Source organism: Chiroxiphia lanceolata, chromosome 1 (genome assembly GCF_009829145.1).
Source record: "Chiroxiphia lanceolata isolate bChiLan1 chromosome 1, bChiLan1.pri, whole genome shotgun sequence".
Taxonomy (NCBI): domain Eukaryota; kingdom Metazoa; phylum Chordata; class Aves; order Passeriformes; family Pipridae; genus Chiroxiphia; species Chiroxiphia lanceolata.
Window position 1 is genome coordinate 57,961,449 of NC_045637.1, and position 24,241 is coordinate 57,985,689.

Genomic DNA, 24,241 nt, shown 5'->3' on the forward strand with positions numbered 1-24,241 from the left:
CCTCTGGAGCCAGTGGCCGGCGGCACCCGGAGGGCCCGGGGGAGGAGGAGAAGGAGGAGGCGGCGGCGGCGGTGGAGGAGGAGGACTCCGGGCGCGGAGGGGAGGAAGCAAGCAGCGCTGGCCATGCCTCCAACTTTAACGATATAGTCAACAGGGCTACGTGAAAATCCGCAGCAGGAAGCTGGGGGTGAGTGAGTTTCTCCCTTCGCCGGCCCTGTCCGGGGTGGGGGCGAGGCGCTGGCGGCCACCTCGCCGGCCTGGGGGGCGGCAGTGCCCGGGCCGGGGCCGCCAGCGCGGGGCGCGGCGACCTGCTGCTAGCTGCCGCTGCCGCTGCTGCTGCTGCGCTGCTGCCGCTGCCGCTGCCGCTGCCGCTGCTGCTGCCGCCGCTGGGGCTCGGACTTTGCTCCCATCTCCGTAGGGGTCGGTGGGGATGCGCTGCCATTGCTCTCGGAGAGAGCCGGCTGCTCCTGTCTCCAGGAAGGCACCCGCTCCTCCCTTCTGTCTCAGCGTTCGCCTGCCAGGGTCACTGTCCGCTAAAAGCTGCGTCCCGTTCCCTTGTCCTCCTCGGGCCGAGGATAACACCCCACTTGGGCGTCCGTACCTCTCCCGCTTCCCTCCCCACCGCCGTCCCCCGTCCTTCACCCTACTGCCTCCGGCAGGGGCTTGGGCGGGGAGAGGAAGGCGCAGGCAGGATCTGTAAAAAACTTTGTGCAGAGATTCTCCTTCCCTCTCTCCCTTCCTCTCCCATTTTGGGAGAGGGATGTCTTCAATCAGGGCAGGGTCTGAAAACACTGGAGGCTGGTACCAGAGCAGCCCAACAGTAACTGAGAAAAGCGGGCGTGGAGATGTGGGGGTGCTCGTGCCCCAGGGCATAGAGGACTGGGGAATGAGAGCCTGCAGCGGGCCGGGGGCGGGCGGGGAGGGGAGGTGGACCGAAAGGCAGATGCAGAGTCTGACAGTGATAAAAACTAGGGGCGGTCCCTTAGGTGAGCGTGGCTGGTCTCACTACACACCGTGTGCTCAGCGACACGGTGTTATCGAATTGGCCAAGTGCACTTTCCCTGACGGGGTACAGCAAACCTTGAAAAGGCAGTGAACTTGAAACAGAGTGTGTATAAGGGTCAGGATTTTCTAAACTTCAGTCGGTGCCGGGAATCATCAGTTTGTACTTTCTCCTTACCCTTTGTGTAAGAACGAGAAGGCTCGCTAGCTTGCACAGCTAGCAGTGTTGACAGTGATCCCAAAAGATCCAAATCCCTGTTGGCTCGAGATTAAACCCGACTAGGGCTGAGGGGAGGTCTGGAGTTCTTTGAGTTCATGCTTCATTTTTTCTTTAGACGTGCAGAAAAGTGCAGGGTCTCTACCTGCTCTCCCTTCCAGGGAGGTGGGCTGCCTCTCTTCCTGCTTCCCCTGAAACCTAACAGAGCAGGGACCATGTGAAATCTGCCCTCCTCCAAGTCATGATCTTTGAGCTTATCACAGTGCTAATATTTATCTCCTCCTCCTTCTCTCCCCTTTTCCCTTCCCCAGATGCTGTGCTTTGCTTGCAGACACATTTGCAGGATGGTAGGACAATAATCAGAAATTGACCTTTGGAGCACTTTGGTACCTTGGCAGGGCTGTTAATTCCAAAAGAGCACAGGAAAGTTTGGTCCAAGCCCTTAATTGCCCCAAGTCCAAATGTATGAGAGATGATGTAAATGCAAAGAGAATGGATGCTCTTATTAATGATTTTGCAACCTCAAAGTCACTCTGTGCATCAGTAAAGCATTAGTCTTATCTGAAAGAGCAATTTCTAAGCCCTAGTTTGTTTCTGGCAGTCCTCTGCTTAACCTTTGCTCATCAGTTTTTCCCCCAGCTCAGCAGTGTTACTAGATGGGCCCAACACAAAGCAGAGAGATGATGGTATTGCATTGCCTTGATGTTAGTAGTTGGAATCAGAGTTAATCTGTTTGATTTGCAAATCTGTATAGGAAGGTATCTCAGTGTCCTTTAAGTGTGAAGTATGTATATGCATAGTTTATGTATGCAAATACTTTTATATACCTATGTGTATGGCATATATGCAACAAATGTAGAGTTCATATCACAGTAATCTTGGTCTATACTTGCTGACTTGTGTAAAAAAATTATGAAGGTGGTATTTCATTGCAATATATCTTAAGTAGCTTGAATATTTTCTTTTGAAGATGTTAATCTGATTTTTTGAGGGGGACACGTATAAATGCTTTTTTTGTGTGTGGATATTATTCCTGGTCCTAATGATTATCATGCTTCTACACTAAGCAGAAGGGAAAGAGTTCATACAGTGTCTACGGAGGATTTTCTCCTACTGAAGTGGTTTATGAGGGTGACAATTCAGACTATACAGCCTCAGGCAGGTGGTAGTATAAGCTTAAATATGACATATGGAAATGCAAATCTGATAAATCTATTAAATACAATGTAAATGGATATATTTTATAGAAAATAGCATCAAAATTCAAATGAGTGTGATGGCTGAAAGGTATGAATATGTGTGGATATATCCATAGCTAATTGGATTCTTGTGACTGAATATCTAAATTAATGCAATTTTTGTTCACCAAGTGAAACATTAAAGGTTTGTATTTTTTCCCTTTATGTCTGTCTCCAAGTCCAAACGTTAATGAATTACACTAGAGCTGTCATAATGTAGGTGAATACATCAATTTTCAGGGATATAAATGTCTGGTGGTGAATGAATATTTTTAACCTCCAAAAAATATTGAAAGGAGGGAAGAGAGCTATGGGTTCTGAAAACTAAGACTAAGATAATTTTTAAATATGTCAATAGGATTTTCTCTCTCACTGGTTATGTTACATTCCTATACACTGGAACTTACTGGCATGGGGTTTTTTGGTCATAACAGTCTACATTCTTTGAATATTTCAAAGTCTCCCAAGAAGTAGATTGATTAGAACTTGGAGAGCTGAGGTGACTAATACTGATTTAGTGCTAGACTTGGGCAATAAAACTAATTCTAAACCTTTGGGCTGGTAGCCAATTCATTACAGAAATTCTTCCAATGCAACTTTTATTCTGTCTTGTTCTGTGACTGAGGGAGCCCTGGCTGGGAATCAAATGGAAGATAGTTCAATAGTGTATTTTCATTTTTTTGAAAAAACTCCACAGCAACAAGCTTTGATTTGGGCTGAACTTTCTGATAGAATTTGGTTTTCCAAGAACTTAGTTTTCAAAAACTCATGTAGTAAATCTTCATCTAATTGTAAAATAGAAAGTATTTATGGTTTTTTTAAAGAGGTATGCATGTTTTCTTCTGACTTCTTATGACTGTCTTACGTTAAGTATTGTTACTTGTCTGTGCCTACTGCCCACGTATCTGCAAATTGTGTTCAGAGGTGGCGTGGAGTATTGTCTCCAGTCACAGAGGATGGACAACAATCCATTCTGAACTGTGCAGTCAGGACTTGGAGCTGTGTTTCCATCATACTGTTCAGAAGGCTGATTGAAGACAAAGATGAAGCCTAAATCTTGATGGAAATCCATGGCAAGAAGTACTGTGAGAATTTGCCCTTTTTGTTTACTGATACCTGATCATTAAGATTTTTTGCCTACTTTTCAACCTTATCCTTAATTGCCCATTTACTGTTGGATTTACATCTTAGGATTTCTGTATATTTTCTGACAGTCCAGTACTTTCAAGTCGACCTCATTGTTCTGATACCTTAAGTTGTTAAAGTAGCTTCTTTTGTTGTAAGATCGGATAGTCAGCTGTGGAGCTTACCAGCCTCTCTCTTGTTGTTGGATTCTGACATCTGGGAAGAATCATGATTCTGCCATAGAGATATCAGGCCACGAAGAGACATCCAGCCAGTTAGACCACTTAACCTATCTCCTTTAGTTAGGTGTGAACCGTACATGAAACTTTTCTCTGGTGCCTTGAAATTTTAAATATATATTAAGGCTATGTAATAGACAAGCTCACTGTATACATGACATCTTCATCGAGGTATCACAGTATCTTTGAAACTTAGAAACTGTAGTCAGTGAGGATGACATATAATTAAAACATCTTTATAAAATCTGTTTCTCTGCAGCCTAATATGCCTTTCTTTTCAGTACCCTGGCATTCCTGCACTGTTTGATATTTTGCTTTTCTCTAATGCTACATAAAGGAAATACCTCATTCTTGCAGCCATTACATTTGACCTGTGCAACCCTCCTTTGAAATAAATTTGATTGTAATGTGGTGTGCTGTTCAGATCAGAATAGGTCTTTGTGTAGCGTGGAACAGGACTGTGCTGCCTTTGTTCTTCTGGAATCTTTCATACTTGTGTCACATTAAAATTCATATGACACAATTTTATACTGCACTGGCTGTGCTTATAGGCTGAAACATTGTTGTAGCAGATTGGAATCCCTTGTTGCCTCCTAATAAACTAAGCTGTGAGTATTTCATGCCTTGTTGAAGTGCTGTTTCTCAGAAGAAAAACAATTTGATGTTGCATTGGGAAGTCTAATTAAAAATGGAGCATTGTGTCACTTCGATAGTCTTGTTTTGACCCATATCAACCTTCGAAGTCATAATCTTATTGTTTGTTTGTTTCTGTCTTTTTTTTGGTCACGCCTTGGCCACAGAACAAAAGAATCCTGTCTAATGGAAATTTTCACTCAGCTGATGAATAATTACTGATTTTTCTGTGATTCCACATACTAAGTAGAATTATTTCTGAGTGGTTTAGTTTACACTCTAATACAGCTATCCAAAGAGAAAATTGTATCTACCACTCAGTCTTGATTGAACAATAAATAGCAGGTTTCTCTTAGTCACCAAATGAGAAGTTTTACCTATAAACCCCCCTATTTTTAACCATACTTTTAGATCATTACAAGTACCTTTTGTGAAAATGAACATCGTGTTTCTCCTTCTGCTGTTAACCCCTGTCTTCAATCAATCAGCACTAACAATGCTATGAATACAAGTGTCTGATTGCAACTTGGTTCCTCTTGAAAAAATGCAGTATGTGTCTTACAAAATCCTAACATTTAATTGATATCGTGTGGATACTTATGGTGAAGAAAGCAAAGGGACCTGCAAAATGTCCTGGGTTTGAGATTACATTGATTGATTGTACTGACTCTGCAAGTGGGTCATGATGAATACAGAGGGCAAAGTAAAGGTTCTTTCTGTTTCTTCTTCGAGTTGCCATAGCATATTCTAAGAAACAAACACATGAAGAAGTACAAGCAAGTTGTGTGGCCTGGAGTGGATATCCTTTCTGTAGATTATTTTATATTATTATCTGTGGAAAATCTGCTCAGCCTGTTTGAAAGCACTGAGATTGCCTTTTATATAACCACATCCTGACCGATGACATAAACTATGAATTACATCTTGGAGCATGAAAATAATTTGAATGAAACTGTAAAACCTTAATTCTGGTTTATAATGTATCTATTTATAATGTATCTATTTTAATTTTTAGAAAGCTCTAGATGGACAGGATTTAGGTTCCAGATTCCTTCCATATAAAAGAGTTTCTTTTTCGTGATAGTTCATGATAGTTCAACCTGAGATACGGAATTAAAAGGATTTCACTGGGATCCATTAAAACAGCTGGTTACATTCACTACATTGTACTGAAAGTATCATTTAAAATACCAATAATTATTGCTTGTAGTACTTCTTACCAAGTCACATGAATGGATTTGAAGAATTAAAAGCAAAATACGTGGATTTCCAATTTGGTCATTATGGAAAGAATAATCATTTTTAGCCTCTGACTAGTTATTATTGATTAAGCATATTGTACAGGAAATTGAAAGAAATATCTTGCAGCCATGGTAAGCACGGACAAAAAGTCCAACAACTTTTTATGCTAATGTTTGTGTTTAAAACAACTTGTGAGTCAGGCTTGTGGTAAGCACTTTGGAGGTTGCTATGTTTCCCAGTTGATTTTCTTGATGTGCTTTTCCACCTTTTAATTCCCAAGAGGTATGGTAGCCAAAGGTTAGTAATTTTGTAATGGATGGCTCTTACTTAAAGAGACAAGTAGTTCTCTTTTGTAGATAGCATATCACATCCATGTTATCAATGGATTATAGATGCTTCTATTTTTACTTTTGTGTGTAATGCCATTAGCCTCAATGAGATTAGACCTTAGCTGTATGAAGAATACACAAAGAAGTGTTCGTACAGACTCTCTTTCACTTGCATATTTTGAGATGGTAAAATTTATTGAGAATTTATTTGTATCTCCTGTAAGGTGATGACCTTCTGTTTTTTCATTTAGGAGTCTGTAATTTTTGTCCTGTGATGGATGTTAAACCCAATAAAAGATCAGTGAAAAGACCCTGAAGTCAGTTTAAGGAACCCATTAACTTTGGTGGCTTTGGTTCAGAGTCCATGTGGAACATTAACTGCATGCATAGAACATGAATTTCCTTGTTGTAAAATGCCCTTCAAATTCTACTCAAAGGAGTGTCCTTTCTCATTTCAGTAATTATGGAAGGAACATTCTCTATGAATCCTTGAAATATACAAGGAATTATTCATGTAATTCCAGTAGTGAGTTTTCTTCCTAGTATTTTAGAAATAATCTCTCTTCGAATCATTCATTCAGATTTTTGCAAGCAGTGCAAAATGCTCTATAGCTGTTGCCTGGCAACAACAAATTCAGGCAACAGCATATGTGAGTCGGTTGTTAGTTATACATTTATATATGTGACTGTATAGAGAATACATTTTAGATAGGTACTAATGAGACCGTTCAAAAAAGGCATGCTATGAAATACTCTTTAAAAAAAAAATCGAGTAAAGGTTTTGGGGTCTACATTACCCTGGAAAGTTTGTCTTTTGTTTTAGGTTGTGTGAAAGATCAGTTAGTTGGACAACTTTTCACAAATGTCATGATGTAGTTAATATACTTCTATGCAGTCCTTGAAAAATGTAAATCTCTTTGTTGAAGGTGAGAAATACTTTCATGTGTATGCATTCTGAATTATATCCTCACTGTTCTTTAAATTAATAATGTATTATTTAACCAAGCATGGGTGTTTTACTGTATAGTATATCCTCTAATATCTGCTATGTTTAAAATAATAATTATAAATGTTTCACCGCATTTTGCATTTTTATCTTTTCAACTTGCAGTGCAGCTCCTCAGATTCAAAAATATCCTGGTGTATTAATGTAATGAATCATTGTTTGGTTGAATTTTTTTTTCCAGAGGAAAATACATACTTCAACTCTAAATACTATGAAATTTCTGAAGAAAGTCAATGAAGAAAAACCAGGAAACCTTTTAATCTTGTGGAGAAAGTTTTTGTACAGTAGGACAAAATTGCAAACTTATTAAAAAAAGTTAAGCGAGAGTGTGTGCGGTAACTGTATCTTGACACCTGTGTCACATAAATGCTTGCTTTGATTAATATTTTTTATTATTATTCAGAATACATATACACACATCACGTCTGAGAAGAAAAATTGTGTGATTGTTTAGACCAGCTCTTAAACCACTGTCGCTGAAAACTTGGTACAGGCAACGAGATTTCCAAAACAGTGAGATTTCAACTGGTATCAGACTTAAATCTACTGACTCCAGGAGTACTCTTATGGACTAGGATAGGATCTTGGAAAGCTGAGACTACCACTGAAGGGTTTTGAAGATGAATGTTAATTTTGATGTCTGCTTAGAAATTAAGGGAAAAATAGTGCAGTCTGTAATCTAGATATGAAATATACTTCTTTTCAAAAGTGATCTTCACTGCAGATCACTGCAGATCACTGCAGAATCACTGCATAACAGAGAGAGTAATTAGACATTGGAATGGGCTGACCAGGGAGGTGGTGGATTCACCGTCCCTGGAGATTTTTAAGATGAGACTGGATGTGACACTTAGTGCCATGGTCTGGTAACTACAGTCGTGTTGGATCAAGGGTTGGACTTGATGATCTTGGGGTTCTTTTCCAACCTGGTTGATTCTATGATTCTATGAAAATAAGTCTTCCAGATTTTGAAGCTGTTTAACAATTTTAGTGTGTGAAACGTCATTGCTGTCACACTTAGAAGTTACAAGACCATGCAAATGGAGCCTTGCAGGAATTACTGTTCACTTCAGATGCGCATAAATTAGGAAGATAATTGATGGAAGTGTGTAAATCTTTTAAAAATTGATCTTCTTTCTCTCTGTTGTTCAGTTGCCAAACTGACTCTCATCATCTCTGGCTTATCTGGACTGAACTTTGGAGAGGTTGTATTCATTAATATGTCAGTAAGGAATTAGAAGCACACAGCATTGACTAGACCTGGGGAAAAAAGTTGCACACTGTCTGTCTACTGGAGGAATGGCTCTTTGGTGTATTTCTCCTACCTGTTCATTGCAAAAAGAATTAATAGCAAAGTTTAATATTGAAAGGTTTTCACTACTCTAGAACCAAATTATTAACATCTTTGAGCAGGAAGCTCGTGATACTTCTAATACCCTTTTTGTTTGTCCCTGGATTTTTCTTTTTTTTTAGACACTCTTGCTCTAAGGTTCCCTGCCCTCGGAGTGAATTGGTATATTCACTTTTCTCATGCAAATACTTTTTTTCTTGCAAAGAAGAAAGAGTACATGAAGTCTTACAAAATAAGAACACAGAAGTGTTTTCTGAATGAGTAGTCATAATTATTGGTTTTGTACAGTACCTAAGAAGAGGACAGTTTATTCTTATAAACTTATATTTACTATAATTACTTTTATTTTTGTTTTTATTTATCAGACTACTTTTAGATAGTATAGTCTTTGATAAAGTAATTACTTCACACAGTAAATGTTATCTAGCTCAAGTATGATGTGCGAATGTGAAATAATAAAGTGTATGAATAAAACTAATAATGGAGAAAGCCTTAATTTTAATTGAAGTTGATATACTAATAAACTAGATTAATATAATAAACTAGATTAATATTATAATAATAAGGCATACACTATGTATAATATATATACGTATATAATAGTATGATAATAATAGCATCATAACAAGAAAGAGAGAAGGTTGATTTTCCATAGTTGTAACAAGAAAGGTAGTAAAAAAATTGATATTTTACTGATTTTATTTTGTGTAGTCCTAGTATCTTAAACTATGAAATGTATTTTGGAGCTTTTTGCACTGTTAATGAAATAACCTCCTTCAAGAAGACAAAAATCTTTGTACTTATATGTTGGAATCTATATGAGAAAAGTTAAATTTTAGTCTTTTTCAGAGATATAATTTGTAATCTTGAGCACTTTAATTCATTCCAGCCTTATTCTAAGTTATGCTAAGCCCACTGTACACTACGTAAAATAAATTTAAAGCTGTGTTAAGGCCCCTTATACTGCCAATATAGTGAATGCTCTTAGTGTAAATGGGAAACAGGCTTTCTGTGCTGAACTTTTCTGTTTGTGAAATTAGTATAATCTCTTTTCATCCGCCACTTCTTTATTTTGTCTGTCTCAACTATAAACTCTTGTTAAGTTCTCTGTTAAGATACGTAGGTTGGCTAGTGCTGATTATGGTCAAAGTATTATTAGGTGCTACAATTGTATAGAAAACATTGGAATAATTAGAATTTTATTTTTAGTAATTTGAGTTGCATAACTATGGAATGGCTGAGGTTAAAAAGCACCTCTGGAGGTCACCTGGTCCAACCTCACCGCTCAGCCAGATACACTGTCTATTTTAATGTTGTATGAAGACTTTTACTTTGGTTGGAAAATATGTTTCACTGAATTCTTCTATGAATTCTCTTTTACAGTCAGGATTTGTTCAGGTGTCTGACATATTCTAGATTTTTGTATATAAAGAAAATAAATATTTTGCATTTTCCCCCCAGATCTTCCTGATTGCTCATCAGTTTTCAGTCTTCATCTTAGTGTCACAAATAGGAATGCTAGAAATCTGAAGCTGCTAACTATGATAGGCCTTATATCTCTTTTGCCTTGAGGCAGAATTGTAGCACAAAATCTGAAGTGTTGAATGGTAGATATTGAAAATGTTTAAGGTACAATTATTCAAATCTTATGTGGTAGAATAATTCTGAAAGCTGAATATGGTGCATGAGGTAATTTCATAACTGCTTGGGTTGCTGGTCTGCAATTGTGGATGTAAATTTCTGACCCCAGACATGCAGAAATTAGCTATATTTGTCAAATACATGTTACATAATACAACAATCCTGATTAAAGTGGGGTGAAGGAAGAGATGTTACTGCAACATCTCTTCCTTCCTAGTGCAGTGCATCACTGGTCAGATTTTGAGAAGATATCAGTTTTCTCATCTCCAAATTTATAAAAGGCATATTCTTCCACAAAAAAAAAATTGAAACACCATACTCTGTGTATGTGTACACCAACACCATTCTGCTAAGCAATACTAATGCTTAGGCTTAAGTTGTGCATTTTACCCATAATATCTTGGAGCTCAGCACGAAGAGCATGTATTTGTATGGTTCCATAGAGGACAGTCTGTGGGACTTTGTGCAGGTTATAGAGTGAATCAGTTGGGTCCACTTTCAGACTCTCGAGGTGATAAAATGCATTTTTTCTTGAGGAAATCTATCTACACAATATGTGAAATAAAAAAGCACTTATCGAAAAAAAAAGCATTTATCGAAAGGAAATGTATAAGGTTACAAAAGAAAAAAAAAAAAGGGGGAAAAATCAAATTATGGGTTGTCCATTGCAGTAATGCTGGTGTGAACATTTCCAGAAGGAGATTTGTAGCAACCAAGATTTTCAGGGTCCTGGTTTCCCTTTAATAAAAAAATATTTTTTTTTTCTGCAGAAAAGAAATCACTTTGAGATCAATAAATGTTTGCTATCCTCTTCAGTGGGTCATAGCTCAAAGGAAAAGGTTGAAAATATACTGGATAGCCTTTTCTAATGTGATACATACTGGTTGAAGCTTATGCAATGTCAGCACATTTATTTAGTAATGTGTTTAATGAAACCCAGTTCCCTCATGATGTTACATTTTTCCAATCATTGAATCATCTGGACTTTTAGGTTTTTTAATAATAAAAATTCTAATGTAGATCCATCCTAAAAAAAAGTAGGAGAAAGAGTAAAAAATTCTCAATTCTATCTTTCCCTGATAGAATTGAATTTCTGACAGCTTTTATTCCCAATAATGATATGTGATGTATTAAATATATGAATATTAAAAATGTAGCAAAAGGAATACAGACCAAAAGAAAGAAAACAGACTGCTCTAATCTCATGTCATTGCAGAAAAACAGGAATGGAATTACTTTTATGGTCCCAGAGTTCTCAATAAAGAAGAGCACTGCAGTTTTTTAAAGGTAAAGTAGATGTGTGAATGCAAAGGCTTTATTTCTAGAATATAAGCAACCGCACATTATAGGACTTGCTCAAGACCCAAAGGCCAAACAGGATATTACCAGATCATGGCCATTTCAGAAGATTTCAGGTTATTTTGAAGAATTACGTCTGAATGCCTGTAGAGTATTTTCAGACACTTACTAATCATTTGGGATGAAGATAATGCTTACAAATTGTAAAAGGGAGCTTTAACTAATGGAAACAGTTTAGCAGCTGGTAGAGCACATTGGTTAAACTATCAGAATTAGGTGTCTGAGGTGCTTTGTGAATGGAAGCCTCACAGTGAAACATAAGGGGGAATCTGTACAGCAGCAATGGAATAGATTTAGATCAGATTTATGGGCAATGAGAGGAAAATTTATACTGGTGGACCTCATAGTATAGTTATTTGAGGATAAATGTTGCTCTAGCAGCTTTTATACAATAATATACCTAGAGTGTTTAGATGTATTGCTTTGGGATTTTTTGAACTGAAGGAGAAAATAGAAAAGTAAATGTTACTTGTAAATATTTTTGACATAATTTCGACATGATCATAACATAATGTAGTTTGTGTCCCAAGAGAACCCAGAGGGTAAATACATTTCAAAATGGGTTTGGAGGTGTATTTTCCAGAATACTTGATGTCAGAAAATAATTTTTACCTGGATTTTTTTTTTCCCTTTCTCCTCTGAAATGACAAATGAGTCATTTCTGCCGTGTTTCTGTATAATGTTATTTTGTGGCTTATAGTAATTTCACCTAAAAAAAAATATTCAAGGTGAATATATCCTCCACTACAATCTGAACAAAATTAAATTTAAAACTATAGTGAGGTGATGCCTCTTGTTTGATTCCTCGGAATCCTTTTTTTTCCATCTGTGACTTACCAGAAATATTTCCTAGACCAGGCTGTAGGTGAATATTGATCTCCCAACAGCAAAACTAACACTTTCCTTTCTGGAAAGTTACGAGAAAGAATGAATACCTGTTCTCATTCAAACAAACAGATACACTTCCTAATATACTTAATTGATTTACTTGTACTAATTAAAAGGTGTTGAAATAATGGGCCAAATATCTACATGTCCGTAGAAAAGCATATGAAGAAATACAGTCTCCTTCAGTACGTCAGGCTTTTAAGTCTAGGAAAATGTAAAAAGTTGTAAATTATATTGATTTTCATTGACCTGAGCTTACCCACAGTAGTGCCACAGTGCACTCTCTCTAATGCTTATGAGTGAGCTGAATGCACAATAGATGAACTGAGTTAAACCAGGGGATTTGAAATGAGGAATGCTGCTGACACCCTTTGAAATCAACTTTAGAGTGCTATAAAACAAAGCCTAGCTGACTGCATTGCTGTTAAGATGATCATGACTGAAATAGTGAAAATGGAAGCTCAACCAGCAATACATAATTACCAAGAGATTCTTAATTTTTGTCACTAGTGTTTGTTCATTAAGTTAGGCTTTCAATGAATTTATATACAAATACAGAGGAAAGACCCCTGTTAAAGAGGGCCAAATCTGCATTAGGCACATCTAATTGTGCAAGTATCTCTGAAAGTGTGTTTTCAGGTGTCACACGCCAGCCAAAAGGCTCACCATAGCAGTAAGTGTTTTGATTAAGTTTCATTCAGTTTTTTGTTTCAGCAATTTCATAAAATTCTATCAATCCCAGAAAATGCTATTAAAGACTAAGCTGAACAGTTAAGTTCCTCATCATGAAAATTTTTTTTTCTAGGTAAATAAGAAATTTTAGGAATGCATCTCATGTAAATGGGATTTGTTCAGATTTCACATTTCAGCTTTTTTTCAGTACCAAGACGGTTAAAAAACTTAATTTTTGAAACCAAAAATTGAAATGTTTGTGCAATATCAAGACCAGATGCCTTAGGCATAGGCCTTTAATCCCTGTGCCCTAGTTACAGCAATTAAGGTTCATGAAATATAAATTTTTTTACATATGCATCTTGGTTTCTCCTTTTTTCTTCAGTTTCAAAATCAGTGTGAAATATTAATGACCATATTAAATGGACTCTGTTATGTGAATTGCTGTTAATATTGCATTCTAGTTATTCTGACGGATGCAGTGAATGACATTTTCTAACATTTAGCCTTAAACGCGTGTTCTCTTGCTGAAAGAAATCTTGACTTTCATACAATGGTTTCTTGTAGGCCTACCTCTTTATCTGCATTTAAATAAAAAAGATGCTGAAGGTATGCAGCACTTTGGAAAACCCCAGTTTATAATTGTTCATGATTTCTAGTGCTGCAGTGCAAATTAATCATTGTCGAACTGTGCTGAAAAGAATAGAAATGCCTAACAGCATTGTGGTCCCTGCCCGAAAGAGCTTACATTCCAGCATCTGAAATGTTAAAGCTATCCTTCAAACTCTCTTGGTATTTTTTTTCACTGAAAGATTTCTCTCCATCTAAATTTATTGTCCATTTCTGCCATCATGTATATGCGAATGGATTTCTGGAGCTTGACTGTAAATTCCCTTCTCCCCCCATACTGATGAAGAAATGGTCACTCGTGGGTGAAATCCCCATCAGATTATTTGTATTGTACAGTTTTTCTGGGGATCAGGGAAAGCACTGATAGGGGAGGATGAGGGTACAAACAGAAGTGGAAAACAATTTTGTTTAGATGGTTCAAAGCTGAAAACAGTAAAAGAATTGCTGTCTACATAGCAACAGGTATAGCAATGCTGGATTGCATTTCCCTTAAAGAGATAGTAGTTGCTTTGGTATAGATATGAAAGCTCCCAAATGAAAAATTCACAGCCTTCTGGGGGGTTTGTTTTGTTTTTTAAGGCAGAGGCGTATGTCACTGTGAAACAACTATATGTACTTTAATGTGGCCAGAAAAGAGGCACTTAGCTGTTCTGCAGCAAAAAGTATGAGTTAATAAACCCGGCGCACAATCTGTCTCTGCTGTAGCTCTTGGCACACAACAGCTCTAATTGGTGGAAGCTATTGAGGCCTTAATTGCTGATTTTGCAGTACTGCCATGTTTACTGATAAGGTTTAATGCAAGCTAAAATTTGTTAACTAGAGAGAAACAGTCACACTTGCGTGAAGAGTGTGAGGACAAACAGCAGGCTTTTCTGAAGCACCAACTGACGATGAGGTATTTCAGCACGTGGCATCATTAAAATTTCTCTTTTGAGAGTAAAGAAAGGCCTTTCTTTGAGAAAAGAGAAGGAAAAACTTTTCTGAGTTATATGTCACACAGCTAGTACTAAAATAAGCCTACAGTTGAAGTGATAGCTGAGTGTTCACCTCACTGATTTGCGCTGACTCTTGAATATAATTTTTTTTTTCTTCCTGGAGAAGGATACATGCAACTATTAGATTTGCATGGCATTGGGAGATCTGAGGTTCAATTGAGTATAGGAAAAAAGAAACGCCAATTGTGCTCCTGAATCTAAGTTTATCTACATAAATACTTTTATCTTCCCAATATTAAAATTTAGACTTGACATCAAAATTTATTCACTAAACTGCCGTTTCATTTAGGTTGCTGAATATGACAAAAGCTTTACTGTCTGACGAATGGATGGAGGACCACTGTATTTAAACCTTAGGATATTTAGTTCTTGAACAGAGATAGCCTCTCATTTTAGTTTGAATGTGGTATGATTACATTGTAATACAGTAGTAGCCTTTTAAGCTACTAACCTGCTGTTTCATTCCTGAGCTATTAAGTTAAAAACCATTGTTATTTGTATTTGAGTTTATGTAGTAGTAATAAAAATACCAAATAATGTTGTTATATGGCTGTTTATGTCCCAAAAGCTAAAAGGAAAAATAAATGGAAATGTGTTTTGTACTTAACATATCACTCTGGAAGTACCAGTTCTTTGTATCCTGGCATGTTTTTCGTATGCTGCATGCTTAGCTTAGAGCAGAGGAAAATATAAAATACTAGCTGAGTGAAAAACTGATGCTACTGTAAACTCCAAATGAGTTTTTATCTTCATGTTTGAAAAATAAGTGACACTATTCAAAGAGATTTTTTGCTTGAATATGATTAAGATCTATTTAGTTACTGGACATAGTGTATTTAGAGTGTATTCTCTAAGCTATATTGCATCGTCTCACACAGTTCGTATAATGTATATCTGAATGTGTATAAAGGAGCAGATAGTAATGTACTTTAACACAGAACTCTAATCTAATATTTATTAATGTTCAGAAGATGAGAAACAGGGCATGTTCATCAAGTATACTAAGAAAACTAATAGTAGTTAGCATTATATATAAGTTTTTCTGCAGTTTAAATGGAAATTATATCAACATACACTAATTATATTGTAAATTTTCCCTACTTCTCAGTCAATTTTGTTTCAAACAGTATTCAGTTAAGTAACTTGTAATTCCATGTGGATCTATGACAGCGCAAAATATTAGATGTTGTATTACATAGTATTTTAGATATGTAACAGGACAGCTTTTTAAAATACAAACAAGTGGTTGGTTTTGAGTTTCCTCAGGTCTCTGCAACTTCTGTAGTAGTTGTTTCCGTATGTTCTGTAGTCGTAGACAAAACAAGCCTATCATGGTTAAACAAAACTAATCTACATAGATGTGAGAGGCACTCCAAGTCCAAGTCCAGAAGGGCTGTTCTCCTCTCTGCTTTAAAATCTTGGAGGCTTGCAATTCTGGCTCACAAGAATGACCTTCTTGCCAGGCTTTTTGGCAACCTCGTGTAAATGTCCATGCAATGGATTCTTTAGGCAATCTGATTTAGAATCTGTTATCTAGTATTGCTGTTACCCACAGATGCAGCAAAATATATCTAAATCTTATTAATGTTACTAAATTAGAACAGCAAAGTATTTCCAAGAAGAGTTTTGGAAATGCAGAATAATAATTTGCATTACACAGGTCCATGGTCTCTTTAAGTCCAAGCTATATGCTTCATTGTGAGGTTAAAAAAAACAAAACAAAACAAAACAAAGGGAAAGAAAAGATGATACTTACTTTCCTTCCTGTTGCCAAGAAACAGTTACCAAAACGTATCTGTCTACTCTGGTAAACATGGGAAGGGGTCTTCAGTCAAATAGCAGTGACAGCAAAGTTATGAACTCTTTCTTCTGCCTTTTCCTTTCACTTCACTGAAGTGTGAAACAGAAAAATATGAAATAATACGTTTTAATAAGACAAGGTGAAAACATACTACTATGTTCTTGACTAGGTAACATTGATGTAGAAATATTAACTTTTGCATTTCCTAATGATTTAATCTGGATGTGAGTGTTCACAATACTATGATTTAGTTCTATGTTTAATTTTCTAACAGTAATTCTAAAATACTGTTTACTGCATGAACTTTTTGAGGTAAATCACACATATGGCAACTGTGCTGTGCGGTACTTTACTGTTAATGGTCTTATAAGTTTATGTTTCATCTCCTATTCCAATTCTTGCCTTCTTCCTCTTATAAATTGTGATACAGAATTAAAATGTGGAGAACAGGTTTTAGAAGAAGAAAATATTATTTGTTTTTATCTTCCTGTAGTATATATTTGCATGGACATGATGGTATTTTCTCTGCCTGCCATTATGCTGGCAGAGATGATGATTCCAATATTCAGTGTTAATGGCAAATCAAACTTGTGAAACATAAAATTTATATGTTAGTGCACATTAAAACTGTATATTAGTGCACAATATTGTTTGCTTAATATTCTAAAATAATAATTCCAAAGAATAATTCTATAGTTTTGTCTGTTGTTATGCTTCATCTGTCCAGAACTTTCATTTGCTTTACCAGCAATAAATAAATTTTAAATAGAAAATTGCCTTTGTCAGTAATGACATACTGCTTATATATTTGCTTTTTGTCTACTCTGAAATCAGGAGTGAAATATATAGTTTAATTTTATTCTCTTTAATCAGTAGAGGGCTCTACCAAGCCACTGTCATGTTCTGGTCATGGTGGTTGCATATGATTGAGGGCATTTGAGTGATTTGAGTAAGTAGTTAAGATATTTGCAGGTGAAGGAGATTCTTCTTAGCTTTTTTTTTTAATTATTATTCTTTTTCCATATAAATTAGGAAAAAAACTCATGGATAACACATCCGATGTAGATATTTTAGGTGCTAATTGCACTAAAGTGTTGTACTCCTGTGATTGACAAAGTCATACCCTAGGGCAGCTTGTACTCACTTGTTTTGAATATGTTGCAGCAAAATACCTTAAACCAAAGACAATTTTGTACTTTAAAAAGCAATAGACTAAACAGTGTAATCTGAATATAATAATTAAAAAAATTTAGTAAGATTGAAACAATTTATATTTTCATACCTCTGTTCCAGTTGATTCCTCAATTCCTTTTAAAAAAATTTCCTTTGAGTGCTTGTCCAGTGTATTCTTTTATTTATTGCTGTCATTTGTTAAAGGTAAATAGAACCAGTGATAACTTATATTTGTTTCTATCATGTACAGTTCTAGGGCAGACATCTGATATGACTTAAGCAAATAGAAGTCCTACTACCCCTACAGAATTTCTCCAAATTTTATGTGGACAATCCAGGAAAAAGAGAAAAAAAAAATAAAAAGAAGAACTAAAATGAAGAAACAGTTTGTTTCCATAGTTGCATTTTCCCCTTACAACTCTTTGATGCCTCATAAATGCAGCGAGGGTGGCTATTAACTCGATTCACTCTCTATCACAATACACTGTCTCTGCTCTGGAGACAGATTTCAGATGGTGCTGGACAAGCAGAAAAGAGATGTGAAACAGAAGTAAACAGTTGGAATGAGCAAATGAAGGAAACTTTAGAATAAGTCAATATTGAAAACATTTTCGAAATGAGAAATAAAGGAGTATAACTTCTGTAGTTAAAATTGCAGCTTGTAGTTTCTAGCATTGTTGCACTTGTTATAATAGGAGTTTTAACCCACAATAGTTGCTAGTCTTGTGTAGGACGGATTTTATTACAGGAGAAGAGATCCTATCTGATTTCTTACTGTGGGGCTGTTTAATTCCGTGTTAATATAATGCCATGTACAAACACAATAACAGATAAACTGCACACATATGTTGCAATACAGTGGTTTAAATTTTAAATGTTTGACCAGATCTGCCTTTTCAATTTAATTTCTTGCAGCTGCCAGGGGTTAATGTATTATTTCTGTGACTGGAAAGAAAAATGAACTGTGAAATTCCAGGCACTTGACTGCTCACATTTGAAAACACAGCTAAGTACATGATGTCAGATCTTGTTTTCAAAGTAGATAAGGCAAGCTTGGGATCATCCAGTTCTGTGATGCTAATCATATGTGGCCAGGATAAACATAAAAGGGAAAGAGCAGGGAAGATACGTTCATGTTTTAGTTCCAGTTTTTGGTTGGCCTTTTACTACCTACTTTAAGGCAATTCAACAGCCATCTGTGATAAATAATAGAAAATAAGCAGCTACAGTTTGTGTTTTACTCTCTCAAACTCCCTGAACCTTTTTCTGGCTTATGCATCTGCTACCAGTGCTGTTGAGTCAGCAGCTTATTTCAATTTCAGTAATCAAAACTCTGAAAAATTACTTTTCTGCTGTTTGCCCCACAAAAGCAGCTTCTGTCAACATAATCTCCTTTCATTTTATACACTCATACAATAGTTAAGATTGAGAAAGACCTCCAAGATCTTTGAGTCTAACCTTTAACCAAACACCACCATATGAACTAAACCATAGCAACAAGTGCTGTGTTCAGTCATTTTTTGAACACTTCCAGGGATGGTGATTCTACCACTTCCCTGGGCAGCCCATTCCAATGGTTAACCACCCTTTCAGTGAAGAAATTCTTCCTAATGTCCAACCTGAATCTTTCCTGGCACAGATTGAGGCCATTTCCTCTTGCCCTGTCCCTAGTTGCCTCTCTTCTTCACCCTTTTCTCTAGTGGAAATCTGCCCTTGTGTCTGCAAGGGTTTAATTTCTGATCAAGGTCACAGGACACTGGACTTACCAAGCCTTACTGGCAGTTGGAAAAATTGCATTTGGCAGCATGACCATTTTTTTTGGAGCTCAATGAATGTCAGCACGCTGTTCAAGCTTTGCTCTTAGCTAATATGTTCTCTACTGGAGGCCTAGAAAACGGTAGATAATTAAGATCTTGTTTCTCTTGGTTTCATCTCCACAAACAGCCGTCATACTACTTCTTTGTCAGTATTGTAAATTCCCTTTTCCCTAGCAGAAGAAATAGTTGAGGTAATATACAAATCGTAACCAGTATTGCTTAGGACACCTTTTATTCATTATTATTAGGTAAATGAAACCATTATTGTTAATCACAGATAACAATTCACACAACAGTTTACTTATTTTCTCACAGAGTTTACTCACATGCTTGCTTACAATTACTTAGAGGAGGAGTGGTGGAAAATCAATGTGGCTGTCTACCCAGAAGCAGAGGGCTGTGCAGACATGCCAGGAGGGGCTTCTAGGTAGGTGTTGAGGAAGAGCTTCAGGGGCCTGTTCACTCATCAGGGCTGCAAATGATGCTGTAGTATTTGTCTGTGTGTACTAGCCACAAATTTCTTGGATGGCACGAGTTGTACAACGTCTTGTTGATGTCTGTGTGTGCCCGTGGCCTTGTCCTTCTAACAGGTTGTCAGTGTCATGAGTGTATCAGCTCTTGCAGTCTCAGTGGAACAGTTGGTCTCCAGAGCTTGCCAGTCCTTGGGAAACTTTCACATTCTGCTTTCTCAGCAGCATTAGAGTTCAAATGTGTTTCCTCTCTTTGGACAGTTTTTGCTAAATAGTTTCTCCATTCAAACATATAAGAACCTTGATGGCAACCAGGAAATCACATGTGATGCTTCTCTCACCAGTGATGAGAGTAATCTTTTTCAAGTTCTATGTTCACATTTCACTCCCACTTTTCTGCCTGCCCTTTTGGTAATAATCATCAGTATGAGATTAAAACTGAATAAGGAGCTTCCAGCAAGTAGAACTGATGCAAAGCTAAGTGCTGAGTGAGAAGACAAGCCATGCAGAGTGAAAGAATGCCAAGGCCTTTGTTTGTAAAGTGGAGAAACGTGATAAGACTAACAGCCTCATTTATGGAATTCAGAATCGGTGTCCTCTCTAGTAGCTAATGTGGCTGGTCAATAAAATTCTCTATGTATTTCTTAATTTTTTTGACTGTGTGTTTATGCAGTGATGTTACACTGATGGGAAAGCAAGCAGGAAGTTGCTTGAACACAACGTTAAAAGCCCAGCCAGTTTTGAGAAGGTTTATAAATGCAGACTTACTCAAAACATGCACTATTTTGCACACCATTTCAAATACTGTGTAAGTATGTTTATCTTTGTAGTCCTCCCTCTTAAATTAAGTTGCTAAACAGATTTCATATCTTAATTTAAGGTGAATTAGGTGAATATTTCTCTTTACTGATAACAGTTGTTGCAAAGGTTGTTCATAACTGAACATGCATTTACACTGGTGAATGTAAAAATGCTTTTATCCTTTTACAGAATCACAGAATATTCTGAGTTGGAAGGGAACTACAAGGTTCAACGAGTCCAACTCTTTAGTGAATAACCCATAAAGGGATCAAACCCATAGTCTTGGTGTTCTTAGCACTGTGCTCTAACCAACTGAGCTAGCCTTTACCTTGTAGTCTGTGGCTTTTTGTACCTGAATGAAATGCTGATTTATTAAATGAACACTTCTTTCAATTGTTTTCTATAATTTCTAACAAAAGCATAAATAATTGTAGTAATTAAAGGACAATCTTTGACATTTACAACTCAATGTTGTAATCAAGTTAAACAAATCCAGTAATTTTATTGTTGCAAAAATAAACAAAAGAGAAAGTACCTGTGTGAATAATAGTTTCACTAGAAACAGTTGTTGCCTGGTATTTTTGTCTAAACTCTGACGTTACTTACTGTAATAGCTATCTATCTAGATGATGAGAGAGGTGAGAAAGGAGCAAGAATCAAGTAAAAGAATATATTTAATTTCACCAAAATTACTTTAGACAAATTGTCGAGTGCAATTTAATAGATCTGAAAAATTCTCTAAGATGTGTCTCTGCAACTCTGCTTAGAAAATCATGAATAAGCCACATAGCGAGGACTTTACCTATCTAAAGCATTTCTGAATTGTCAGTCAGTGAATAGCAAGGTGTCATACTGATTTGAAATTATTATACTATGTGCTATGACAGAAGCTTCCTGCATGCATAGTTCTGCAATGTTTCTCAAGACTTCTGTTGAGAGACAACCTCTGGAATGACAGTATTGGTGGCTTAGAGTCAGAGCCCAATATAAAAAGGAAGATCTTGATTTCAGTCTGTCAGATTTAAGCCATTTTTATCTTATGTAAGATAGGATTTTCCTTCTTTGTGTTATGCGGTCCTTAATCTTCCCATCAAAAATGGGAACATGTGTGGTTATCTTCTCACAGAAAACTGAACCTAAGAACTTACTAAATAACACTGTGAGAAATTGAATTATATGGGTTTAAGACTGACTGAAGTATGTTAATTTGTGCAGTGCACTTATACTCTGGGATTTAATGTTTTCTTGCTTTTACTTGAGGAATATTGAGATCTCAAGCATTTCTTCACTTTTAGATAAACCAGCTTCACAATTTTATGTCTGAAAGGCCTTTGAACAATTTTGTTGCTTTGTTGGCATGCCACTCTCTCACATTATCAATGCTTTTAATTCTTAAAAGACAAGTCCTCTTGAAATCTGTGTCTACTATATGCAAGCATTTGTGGGTATTTTCTTTGAAGCTTACAGAACTATGCAGAACAATTTTATGTCAAGTTCTGGTTCCATATGTTGTTTTACTATTCTTTTCCTATAAATACATCAGTCTAACACGATGAAATTAAAGGAGAGCTGGGTTGACTTCAGTATGCTTACCTGAGCACATGAGTAGCAAAGCACCAAGAGGAGAAATGTATCTTTCATTTTACATATGATCTAATATGAAGTTGAATCTCCATGTAGAATTATTTCCAGGCCACTGCTAGTGGTCCTGCAGAAACCAAACAGGAAGGGATAGAGGTTGTTCTTCCTGAATAATGGGTTTGGTGACCACAGGGCTGCATGAAGCAGTTTACATGGGATAACTAAAATTCTCCATGGTTTGAGAGTGGTTGACCATCCTGTCTATTCAAGTAACGATAGATACTTAAAGGCCTTTTAGTAGCAGCATTCAAAGACCATTTACACCAACTGTTATGCTGGAAAATGTCTTACATATTGATTATGTGTGTTTCAACAAGGGTGGGTGAGCCTAGGCATGCAAAGCTATTAAAACTTAATGTTCTTTTGGGTTAAATCTTTCATTCTTCAGATTTTTCAAGAGGATCTAACCCAAATCCTAAGATCTAGAAGATGTGTTTCCTCAGAATCTTTTAACACCTGGCTTTCTGTAAAAAGCACAGCTGTATGAAACCAGTCTTCAAGTGTTGCAACTCTTTTCGTCCCTCACACCCATAATAAAATGCCTTGCCACTTCTTCTGATCTTTTAGAGCAAAGAAACCAATTTGTATAATATAAATTGGTTTCATTTTGCGGTGTCTCCATTATGTTAAGCATATCCCTAGCTGCAGATGAAATAATTTTAGATTAATGTCATCAAGGTGTGCTTTGAAGGTGGGAGAGTAGGCCCTACATTGATAGGAATGATATTAATAGATGAACATGTGATTTTTCTTACAAAAATGGGAGTAATTTCCTTTGCTTATGCATTCACATGAGACTGACCCTTTTTAGCGTGGGTAAGATGTCCTGAATAAGGATGCTGACAGAAGAATAGGAATAAAACTGTCATTTTACACTAGAGATTCAATTTAATATACTACTCTTTAATATTAAATTAGTTGCCTCAATATTAATACAACAATGTTATTTTAGAGGTGACCTTTTTATGGTGGTAGTGTAGAACTTCCATTGCAAGTCTGACTTACTTCCTCATTTTTTTCTTCATTTCATCCTGACTTCTCAGTGATTTGTTAACTGATTTCCCACCTTCTTTACCAGAAATCTGTATAATTTCATCTGTATTTTCCTCTTTAATTACTCCAGAAGCTACCCTGAAGGCCATGTGGTCCATTTTATGACTTGCTTACAGTGACTAAAACTACCTGAGTTCACCTTCCTATTTTACTTTTTGTCAATAAAATACAGATGATGTTAGTTAAATGGGACAGAACATGCCTTTTCTCTTTAACAAGACTGGGACTTGTCATTAACAGCAGTAACAGTATGAACCCTTCTATCAAAACTCCTGAGTGCCTGGCTCACATAAACCCTCAACAGATCTTCAAGCAGATGTATAAGTTTGTATGCCTAACCTTAAGCACATGGAATTCAGTAGAATTCAGTGAATAAACATACTAATAGGGCACACTCAATCCCTTTTAATGAACATATGCATATGCTAATTAATAATATAATATGTTGGCTATTTTTTAATTGTGAAATGAAATTCTTTCATTCATGACTTTCAAAGCATCTGGTCCACTAGTCACATTTGGGAATGTATATCTTCTACTAGTTTATAGAGCTTTTGTAACTACAAATCATTTTCCATAATTCTTCCTACTGACAAAAAATGCAATTAAAATTTATCCTCCTGGGGAGAAAAATCTTCTTAGGGGATTATGCCACTTATGTCATAGTTAGACAAAGTATTTTAGCCCTGTTTAATGGTTTATTCTAGTCATTATTACGACAATACAATTTCAGGTGCATTAAATAGTAAGTACTTACACATTTTCACATTTTAAATGTGTTCTTTCCTTTAGAAAATATGGTCTAGGTTCTTTACAAAATTTAAGTTTTAATTATACTTTTCTATAGCATATAGCTATACTGGATTTGTACAAAAGAAAGTATTGAGTATAGATTTGTACAAAAAAAAGTTGAGTTAC

At 36.4% G+C, this 24,241-nt stretch overlaps 1 protein-coding gene across 1 annotated transcript in view; it reads left to right on the plus strand.

Moving 5' to 3' along the window:
* The first annotated feature begins 886 nt into the window (after positions 1–886).
* DOK6 (docking protein 6) overlaps positions 887–24,241 on the plus strand; it is a 242,258-nt gene continuing 218,903 nt past the window's right edge. Inside the window, exon 1 of the mRNA XM_032681379.1 lies at positions 887–1,069. Within this exon, the coding sequence (XP_032537270.1) occupies positions 887–1,069 (183 nt within the window). The remainder of the gene's footprint in view (positions 1,070–24,241) is intronic.